The following is a 10,136-nucleotide window of genomic DNA, read 5'->3' as shown; positions in this document are numbered from 1 at the left end:
GGTCGCAGATGTGGCCACAAATTGCAGTCTTATTGTTCGCAGAAGTGTCCACAAAGTGCAGTCAGATTGGTCGCAGCTGTGCCCTCAAAGTGCAGTTTGATTGGTTGCAGATGTGTCCACAAAGTGCAGTCTGATTGGTCGCAGATGTGTCCACAAAGTGCAGTCTGATTGGTCGCAGATGTGTCCACAAAGTGCAGTCTGATTGGTCGCAGATGTGTCCACAAAGTGCAGTTTGATTGGTCGCAGATGTGCCCAGAAAGTGCAGTCTGATTGGTCGCAGATGTGTGCACAAAGTGCAGTCTGATTGGTCGCAGATGTGTCCACAAAGTGCAGTCTGATTGGTCGCAGATGTGTCCACAAAGTGCAGTCTGATTGGTCGCAGATGTGTCCACAAAGTGCAGTTTGATTGGTCGCAGATGTGCCCAGAAAGTGCAGTCTGATTGGTCGCAGATGTGTGCACAAAGTGCAGTCTGATTGGTCGCAGCTGTGCCCAGAAAGTGCAGTCTGATTGGTCGCAGCTGTGCCCAGAAAGTGCAGTCTGATTGGTTGCAGAGGTGTCCACAAAGTGCATTCTGATTGGTCGCAGATGTGTCCACAAAGTGCAGTTTGATTGGTTGCAGATGTGCCACAAAGTGCAGTCTGATTGGTCGCAGATGTGTCCACAAAGTGCAGTCTGATTGGTCGCAGCTTTGCCCACTAAGTGCAGTCTGATTGGTCGCAGCTGTGCCCACTAAGTGCAGTCTGATTGGTCGCAGATGTGGCCACAAATTGCAGTCTTATTGTTCGCAGCTGTGTCCACAAAGTACAATTTGATTGGTCGCAGCTGTGCCCAGAAAGTGCAGTCTGATTGGTCGCAGATGTGCCCAGAAAGTGCAGTCAGATTGGTCGCAGCTGTGCCCACAAAGTGCAATTTGATTGGTCGCAGCTGTGCCCAGAAAGTGCATTCTAATTGGTCGCAGCTGTGCCCACAAAGTGCAGTCAGATTGGTCGCAGCTGTGCCCACAAAGTGCAGTCTGATTGGTAGCAGATGTGCCCTAGATTGTCCACGCTCCTCCTATGCAGCGTGGACAATCCAGAACGCCGCACGCTGCCAGCTCCAGATGACACCAACACTCTCTCCGTGTTCCCAGAGGCGGAAGCAGCGCTGTCTTCCGCCAAAATGGTAATTTTCTTATTCATTACTGCTCCCTAGCAAGTACATCATGAATTTCTAGCACTTCAGAAGTATATGAAAGTATTAGATATCCACTTCCGTATTACTATTAATCAGATGATTTGTAACTAGATAGCCATTTACACAATAGTCATTGTACAGAGTATAGAACGCTATGTCGCTGTGTTTGCCTCAAAACAGCAAACTCATTGCAATTATACATGTTTTGATCATAAATAATTTCTCGTATGTGAAAAAATATATTTGATATTTTGCAATGTTATTATTCATAGAGTTGTACGAACATGGCAGATGCTGCTGAAGCCGGTGGGAGTGGTGGTGGTGATGGTGGGAGGAGCAGGACGTCAGCCTCTGCTGCCTCCGCTGCACGCCTGCGGAAGCGGGAAAAGAATTTGATTATTAAAGTAAGTTTATTTATTTTTTTCTTCACTGTATTAATCCATGACTTTCAATTTATTTTGCTTGACTGTGTAATGCATGCTGCATCTGTAGCTACTTTAATAGTACCATGAAGCTTTGCAATTGAAGGGCTTAATGTTCAGACTACACAACTGTACGCCCCATACACACACTCAAGTCAACACTCAACAGCGGTCTGTAAAGGCCGCCGGGCGGATTGCTCAGAACCTCAGAAAGAGCCTTATCAGTCAGCCGACAGCCTGTAGACACGTCGGACTGTCCACGGAAAATCTGACCAGCGGGAGGTGACTACAGACCCGTCGTTGCCTCCCGTGTAGCGTTTGTACTGGCCTTTAGGCTCTCATAACTTTGATTTCGATTAACTTACCGAAAATCTACTTCTATTGTTCAAGGAGTTGATAAGACTGCTGATGATAAGTCAATTGAACATTAAATTGACTTTTCATCAGTCTTATCATATGTTAGTACAATAGCAAGCGATGTAGGTATTGTAAAGGTTACTTTTAGCGGATCATTAATTTTGTTGTTGTTTTTTTTTTTTCAGACAATGTTACGAGGGGCCTACGATAAGAGGAAGAGGGAGGAGAAGAGGGCTATTCTGGACCAGCTACAGCGGGACCTTGAGACCCGATACCACCGCACATGGTCGGTCAAGAAGATCCAGACCATGTGGAGCGACTTCAAGTCGAAGACACCATGTGCGGTGAGGAGAATTAAAGACCAGCTTCGGGAATGTAAGTAAATAATGTGTTTTTCATATATGTAGCGTGATGTGTACGTGTTTTCAACCTTGGAAATCCTTACGATTTTCATGTCTAACAAATTGTCTCTCCTATTGGGTATGTAACTCACACTTTTAAAAACAATCTCACATTCTTTTTTAGTGGATCGGTCTCAGGCACGCAGGCGGGCCCGTTCCGCCTCTGCTCCTCCCTCTTCCCGCAATATTGTGGACCCCACTCAGGAGGATCCTGCTGCTGCCTCCCCCCCTGCTGATGATGAGGCTGGACCCAGCACCAGCCAAAGGCCCCGTAGCAGCCGGCAGCGTGGGCGAAGGCGCTGCCGGCAGCGTGGGCGAAGGCGCTCCCGGAGCCGATCTGTGGCATGTAAGTATTTTTTTAACAAAGTTGCAACATTAATCAGATGACAGTGCTACGTCTCTTAGGAGATTAGTACATAATGTTTTTTTTGTACAGAATATAATTTTTTTTTTTTTTTACAGTCCCAAAAAAAAAAAAAAAAAGGTGAATGATACCATGTCTTCTTTTTATCTTAGCCTCTATCTCTGTGCGATTGCGCAGACGCCGGCCACGGCAACTTTCCTCCGGCAGGCCAGAAAGTGGTGCCATTGAAACAGCTGAGTGTAAGTGAAATTTATTGTTGTAGAACAAAATACATTAATAAGTGTTTGATGCAGCTTATTGATTTGGAGCCATTGTGTAGTGTATGTATCGTATTGTACTCTAGGGTCTATTCAGGGGGAAGCCAAGTATACTAGTTGTAGATGTTTTGGATGTGGGCGGAAGAATGAGTGCTAGGAGGAAAACAATACAGACCGAAGTAAAAATAATTTTCTTCATCATAATTTTTTATTACATTTCAAATACAGAGTTCCATAGTAATGAAAACAGCTGACTGCATAATATTCATCATACATTCAAATACACTTGCAAACTATTCTATGAATAACACCCCTGGTCTGTCTTATTCCCATGAAGAACAGAGGGAGGTAATACATGAAGCACTCCTATGCGCTTAGTCCAGCCTGGGAGTTTTAACTTGACCCATACTAGGTAACCCCCAGGGCTCGGACATCAATGTACTGTATCAATTCAGTGGCCCGAAGGTTAGCCCTTGATACAGGGTTACAGGGATCCTGTTTCAGTGCTAGAGTGTCTACATAATGCTCGTCGCTGTAGTGAGTATAAAGTACAACACCTGTGGGAAGGACGGACGAGGTCTGACTAGTCTACCATAAGTAACACTACCTACTTAACTTATAGTGTATAGTATACCAGGAGCTATATTGGAAGTGAGATTCTAGTTAGTGTATTCCAACCAGGTACTAGGAAGGGTGAAGATCTTATGGTCCACTGAGGATCTTAGTCTAATTTTATATTCCATATTCAGGTTGCTGTTTACTAGGGAGATTAGTTGGGTAATAGATAGGTAGTCGGCCGATTTCCAATTGCTAGTTATCTGGGAGAGTGCCGACAGAATGATATGCATAACCTGGGGCTGCAAATTTAGTGGGATCTCCTCTAGCCCTACTAAGAGTAAAGCTAATTTAGCTGATAGACGTACGTAAGTAGGGAAGGAAAAAGCTATTAATTAAGGGCTGGTTCAGACGGACGTTTGCAGAGCGTTTACAGCCAGCGTTCAGGGCTTGGTGCTAAACGCTCCCATTCAAGTGAATGGGAGCGTTTGTACCAAGCTTTCAAGCACGTTTACACAAACGCGGCGTTTGGGTCCCGATTTTCCCTGGCGTTCAAGGAGCCCCTGGAAGCTACATGTAGCTTCCAGGGGAGGTTAACCGCGACGGCTAATGTCCCCCTAGGGGAAGAAAAAACGCGACCGCATCCAAACGCACACGAACGCTGCTGAACGCGACGCCAACGAACGCAACGCCTCCAAACGTCCATCTGAACCAGCCCTAAGAGTTCCACATGGTCCCAAAACTGAGCAATATTAGGGCACTCCCATAGCATGTGGAGTAGAGTCCCCACTGAGTTCTTACAATGCCAGCAGTTGGGGGAGTTATCCTCTGAGAACGAGGCCATTCTTCTGGGGGTCAGATACCACCTGAAAATAACTTTACGTGAAAGTTCACAGTGGGAGTTGTTCTTTGAGAGTTTTAGGCTTTTAGAAGTGGTCCTGACTGAGCACATGCTGGTCAGTTATGTTAGATTGTAGGTCATTGGACCAGGCTAAAGCATATCTTTTCAGTGAGGCATCACTCACTTCTAGTATCGACGTATACCAAGTGGAGATACCTCCGGCCAAAATGTGTGTGTGGGGGGGGGGCCTTTATTGTTAATGGCTGTTAGGATTAGGATATGACTATTGAGCTGGGGTATATTAATTGTGTTATTTTTGATCAGGCTATATATCCTATGGTAGGTAAAGAGTTGGTTGAATGGTAATTGGAATTCTTTATGTAATTCCTCAAATGTTTTAAGCTGAGAGCCTTGTGACAGTTGGTTTAGTGAGGTGATTTTAACTTTATCCCATGCGGATAGGTTCAAATGGGGGCTGAGGATTTTAAGGGCATTTAAAGAGATGGTAGGACTATGAGTCAGGGACGACTTAGGCGGGAATTTGATAAAGTGTTCCCATGCCAGCAAGAGAGCCTGGATAGTTGTGTATTGGGAAGATGGTCTCTTTGCTCCCAGGAGCATAGCTTCTGACAGAAGTAAAAACTTAAAGGACCACTATCTTGAACAAAGTTGGCAGTTAAAATGGGACAGATGACAGGTTTTGGGCCAGTCCATGTTTTTAAGGGGGATTCTCAGGGATTTCTTTGTTTGCAACAGCATTTCCTGAACATTTGCAAAATGTCACTGACATAATACAGTGGACTGTTCAAGTGATTAGTGTGGCCGGCTGGTTTCTTGCTAATTTTTCAGTTAATCAGATGTTATTGTTCAGGAAATGCAGTTGAAAACAAAGCAAACCCTTGAAATACCCTATGAGGAGATGGATTGTCCCAAAATCTGTCGGTTATGTCAGATTTTCAATGCCTACTGTTTTTTGCGCTCGTGGTCCTTTAAGGCATACAGTAAAAAATGGCGCGGAGGAAATAATGGCGCACCGTTCTGCCGATTATAAAACGCTATTTACTGTTTTAATGTAAATACATTAAAACGGTAAATAGCGTTTTATAAAACAGCAGAATGGTGCGCCATTGAAAAATGCAGGGAACTAGCAGAGGGGGTCGGGCTGGCAGCGGGGGTCGGGCTGGAGAGGCAGCGGGCAGTGGGCTGGCAGCGGTGTCAGGGTGGAGAGGCAGCGGGCTGGCAGCGGGGGTCGGGCTGAAGAGGCAGCGGGGTGGAGGGAGGATTACGCAGCATGTGTATATTGTGTATACATTACCTTGTCCCGGCCGGCGATCGCTCCTTCACTTCATAGCTTGCACGAGTTCTGCATCCAGCCAATCACCATGCGGCTTCAGTTTCCGCATGGTGATTGGCTGGATGCAGAACTCGTGCAAGCTATGAAGTGAAGGAACGATCGCCGGCCGGGACAAGGTAATGTATACACAATATACACATGCTGCGTAATCCTCCCTCCACCCCGCTGCCTCTTCAGCCCGACCCCCGCTGCCAGCCCGCTGCCTCTCCACCCTGACACCGCTGCCAGCCCACTGCCCGCTGCCTCTCCAGCCCGACCCCCTACTGCCCGCTGCCTCTCCAGCCCGACCCCGCTGCCAGCCCGCTGCCTCTCCAGCACGATCCCTGCTAAAAAAATTGAACATATAAAACGTTAAATATCGTTGTAATGCAGCGCCATTCTGACACTATTGGCGCTGTGCGCCATTTTTGCCTGTCCCCCCTTTAAGAACTACATCCCGATGTTGAAGGGATTGGAATCGTTGAAAAGCAAGAGCACTAACACACCAACCACCACTACATCACCCTGCCTCCAAATTAGAACACTTCTTCCGGCCAGTGATTATGTCCATAGTAAAACTAGTGTATCATCTGTAAATATAATGTAAGGACATGCTTTAATTTCACAACTTCAAAGGAAGCTTCATTCAAATTTGGCCATAAATAAATGTACATAATGGGGCAACATATCACTTGAAGAAATGTTGACAAGCTGCAGTACTATGCATGTGTGGAATGGTAGTATAAAGGTATTTCACATCCATTGTAGCCACAACAAGTTCTAATACATGTTTGATTTTTTTGGGTGGATTGCAAGGCACTACTTTTGGCAGTCATATTTCATTACTCTTTCTTTACTTTAGGTAAAACCAGGAGTTTTGTTTTTGAATCTGGATGATACCATTCATTGTCAAACTTAGACATGAGTAAACAGTGAGCTTTCGGATTTTAAAATGCCTTCGGCGGACTGGTTCCTGACTAAAAATGAAAACCACACTTTATGTACACTGACATACAGAGTTGAATAATTTTTCGGCAAACATTAATGTATTTTTACATGTCTTAACTGTTACTCAGAACACTTTTCCTGGCCTCTGGGCTAAATTGATAAGTTAAACAGTTCCCTTCATGTAACGTAAAGTACACTCTGGTGATGATGATGGGTAACTATTGGAAATTCCAAGTTGAAATACTAACTGGGCTAGTAGTCATATGCCACATTAATTTTAAACTAAAGAGCATTCTGGCATTTCAAACCAGCATATGCAAGTAAAAAATAATGCATAGTGACAGTAAACAGTAAACACCATCAAACGCAAGCATATAACAGAAAAATTGAATTGAAAAATTAAAAATAAAATAAAAAGAATATTGTAATATTGAAAAGCCATTGTACCAGCAAGAGAAGTTGTAAACAAGAGTCCTGGTTTTAACCATGTTGTACAGATATGATCCAATGTATGTACTTTGTCTCTTTTTTAAATCTCATTTCTGACTTTAAGCCACCCATTAATACAGTGAATGTCAATGTTTGTAAGCCGTGTTTTCAGTGTTGGTCAGGGAAAAGTACAAGGAAGCCTTTTTATAATTAGAAAAATCTCATGTTATTTTTCTCAAAAACAGCCAATAAATGCTATCATCCTGTTTCAAAACTCCTTGTTTTTATGGCTAATACGGTACCACACTGTACTGGTTTGACTTTTATTAAACGTTATTGTACAATGTCCATGTATAGTGTAATTTTGTAATTTTGTACATCTTGTTTTTTACAGCTTCTGAACTAACCGCCCGTGTTGCTGCCCTTGAGCAACAAGTACAGCAGCAGCGGGTGGAATATGAAGCGCGCCTCCAGCAGCTACAAGCTGCTTTTCAGCAGCAGATAGAGCAACTGCAACAACAGCTGGAGGCACAGATTGAGGACCAACGGCAGAGGATTCTGGCCTGCAGGGAGGAGGGAGAACGGCTCCATGAGTATTTTGCCCAGGTTGCCGGGAAAAGGAGGATGTAAGGCGGGTCCTCCTGGAGTCCTCCGGAGTCAGATTAGATGGACAGCGTGTGTGAACAGCTTTTTTCAGATCTTGCCACTGATTCTACATTGGATTTAGATCTGGACTTTGGATGGGCCTTTCTAATACATAGTTATGTTTTGTTTGAAACCATTCCATTGTTGCCCTGCCTTTATGTTTAGGGTCATTGTCCTGCTGAAAGGTGAACCTCCGCCCCAGTCTCAAGTCTTTTGCAGAGTCCAAGAGGTTTTCTTCCAAGTTTGCCCTGTATTTGGCACCATCCATCTTCCCATCAACTCTGACCAGCTTCTCTGTCCCTGCTGAAGAGAAGCACCCCCAGAGCATGATGCTGCCACCACCATATTTGACAGTGGGGATGGTGTGGTCAGAGTGATGTGCAGTGTTAGTTTTCTGCCACACATAGCGTTTTGCATTTTGGACCAAAAGTTCCATTTTGGTCTCCTCTGACCAGAGCACCTTGTTCCACATGTTTACCGTGTCCCCCAACATGGCTTGTGTCAAACTGCAAACTGGACTTCTTATGCTTTTCTGTTAACAATGGCTTTCTTCTTGCCACTATACCATAAAGGCCAACTTTGTGCAGTGCATGACTAATAGTTGTCCTATGGACAGTCTCCCACCTGAGCTGTAGATCTCTGCAGCTCGTCCAGAGTCACCATGGGCCTCTTGACTGCATTTCTGATCAGCGCTCTCCTTGTTTGGCCTGTGAGTTTAGGTGGACGGCCTTGTCTTAGTAGGTTTACAGTTGTGCCATACTCCTTCCATTTCTGAATGATTGCTTGAACAGTGCTCTGTGGGATGTTCAAGGCTTTGGAAATGTTTTTGTAGCCTAAACCAGCTTTACGTTTTTCTATAACTTGATCCCTGACCTGTCTTGTGTGTTCTTTTTACTTCACAGTGCTGTTGATCCAAATATTCTCTTAAGACAACCTCTGAGGCCCTCACAGAGCAGCTGTATTTGTACTGAGATTACATTACAGACAGGTGCACTCTAATCTCTTACCCACCCTGTTTTAAAAGAGCAGGCAAATGGTTGATTTGATGTTGGCAGCCAACCTTTTGTTGAGGTGACAGGGGGCCAGATTTATCAAGAGCGTTTTAAACAAAATATTAGTATTATTTTTAAAAATCCTTGCAGAACTGTCTCAGACAGCCGAAAAAAATCACTAGATAATGAAGATTCCTTCTTAAACTGTAAGGAATAGAAGGAGATAGGAAGGTCTCTCAGGCAGTGCAATGTGTGCGGAAAATTGCTGTGGCTAAGGCTACCAACACACCTGCTGTCAGCAAACTCTGACTGAGAGGGGAGGAGCCCTTCACAAATCACATCTAGCCTACACTATCTGTAGAACTGCTAATGAGCACTTTTCTGCAACATTAAAGGAATGGATTTGCACATTTCTTAAATGTTCAGTTTATTGATTTTTATTATTTAAATGAATCACATATCAGTTACTTCATATGGAGAGCATATCTTTCTCCATAGACCTTGTGTTAAAAAAAATAGTTGCTATCACTTATTTTTGCTTTGGCAGCGAGCTGAGCTGGCTCATTAGCATACTGTACGACGACGGGCTTCAGCCTGCTTATAGCAGACACTCCAGCTGATTTATTATAACGCTGACTCACACACTACAGACAGCTGCTGTTCTGAGTTCTCTGTAACCAGTTAATTGAATAGATAAAGCAGTCGGCTAATTATGTACTTATGAAAAAGCATGTTTGTTTATTTACTTATCTAGTTACAGAGAACCGCAGCTCTCTGTAGTGAGTGAGTTAGCGTTATCAGCTTGAGTGTCTGCTATCAGAGAAGTCCGTCCGGCGCATGACACAGCCCAGCTCTCTGTGGTGTATGAGACAGCCTTATAAATCAGCTGGAGTGTCTGCTAGCCTATAAGCAGGCTGAAGCCTGTCGTCGCATACTATGCTAATGAGCCATCGGCCAAAGCAAAACTAAGTGATAGCATCTACTTTTTTTTAACACAAGGGCGTCAATTCACCAGAGAGGATTTACTAAGAGAAAAAAGGTAGGTAGATTATCTCATGAGGTATTTTAACACTCTGGAGTCAATTCACCAGTGTGAGAGGACAGAGAGAAAAGTGTTCGATAGCAGGGGATAATGGAGAGATATGCATGAGGAAAGTGTGAGAAAGCAGAGATTTAGGTAATAATCGGTATTAATGATTTACATGGGTTACTTCTCCGCTCTGTAAGCATGAAAGTGAAGCATTGTGGGTAGGAGGCAGAGTTTAACCACTACATGACCAGAGTATTCCCGCCTTATACTGCCGGATCACATCATTAATCATATCATTCACGAGTGATTCTGAACGTCTTAACCACCTCTGTCTCAGTAAAATTATCACGAACTGTTCTCACACGAAAAATACGAGGGGCGATTAAAC

General features: G+C 44.2%; 1 protein-coding gene across 1 annotated transcript; it reads left to right on the top strand.

Annotated features, from left to right (window-relative positions):
• The first annotated feature begins 1,458 nt into the window (after window positions 1-1,458).
• Window positions 1,459-9,171, top strand: LOC137544758 (probable ATP-dependent RNA helicase DDX46). The gene is made up of 5 exons (XM_068265849.1): window positions 1,459-1,578; window positions 2,139-2,328; window positions 2,479-2,700; window positions 2,871-2,957; window positions 7,476-9,171. Exons 1-5 carry the CDS (start codon window positions 1,459-1,461, stop codon window positions 7,709-7,711), a joined length of 855 nt encoding a protein of 284 aa, XP_068121950.1. The 3' UTR covers window positions 7,712-9,171.
• The last annotated feature ends 965 nt before the right edge of the window (window positions 9,172-10,136 follow it).

This window comes from Hyperolius riggenbachi, chromosome 2 (genome assembly GCF_040937935.1).
Source record: "Hyperolius riggenbachi isolate aHypRig1 chromosome 2, aHypRig1.pri, whole genome shotgun sequence".
NCBI lineage: Eukaryota > Metazoa > Chordata > Amphibia > Anura > Hyperoliidae > Hyperolius > Hyperolius riggenbachi.
The sequence above is the reverse complement of the archived record's forward strand: the minus strand, read 5'-3'. Positions and strand labels throughout refer to the sequence as shown.

What these genes read in the sequence shown, in the direction of transcription:
- LOC137544758 (XM_068265849.1), top strand. Translation starts at nt 1,459, where the DNA reads ATGGCAGATGCTGCTGAAGCCGGTGGGAGTGGTGGTGGTGATGGTGGG. An exon ending in AAAAGAATTTGATTATTAAA is followed by an intron (nt 1,579 to 2,138) that starts GTAAGTTTATTT and finishes TTTTTTTTTCAG; the next exon opens with ACAATGTTACGAGGGGCCTA. An exon ending in TGCCATTGAAACAGCTGAGT is followed by an intron (nt 2,958 to 7,475) that starts GTAAGTGAAATT and finishes TGTTTTTTACAG; the next exon opens with CTTCTGAACTAACCGCCCGT.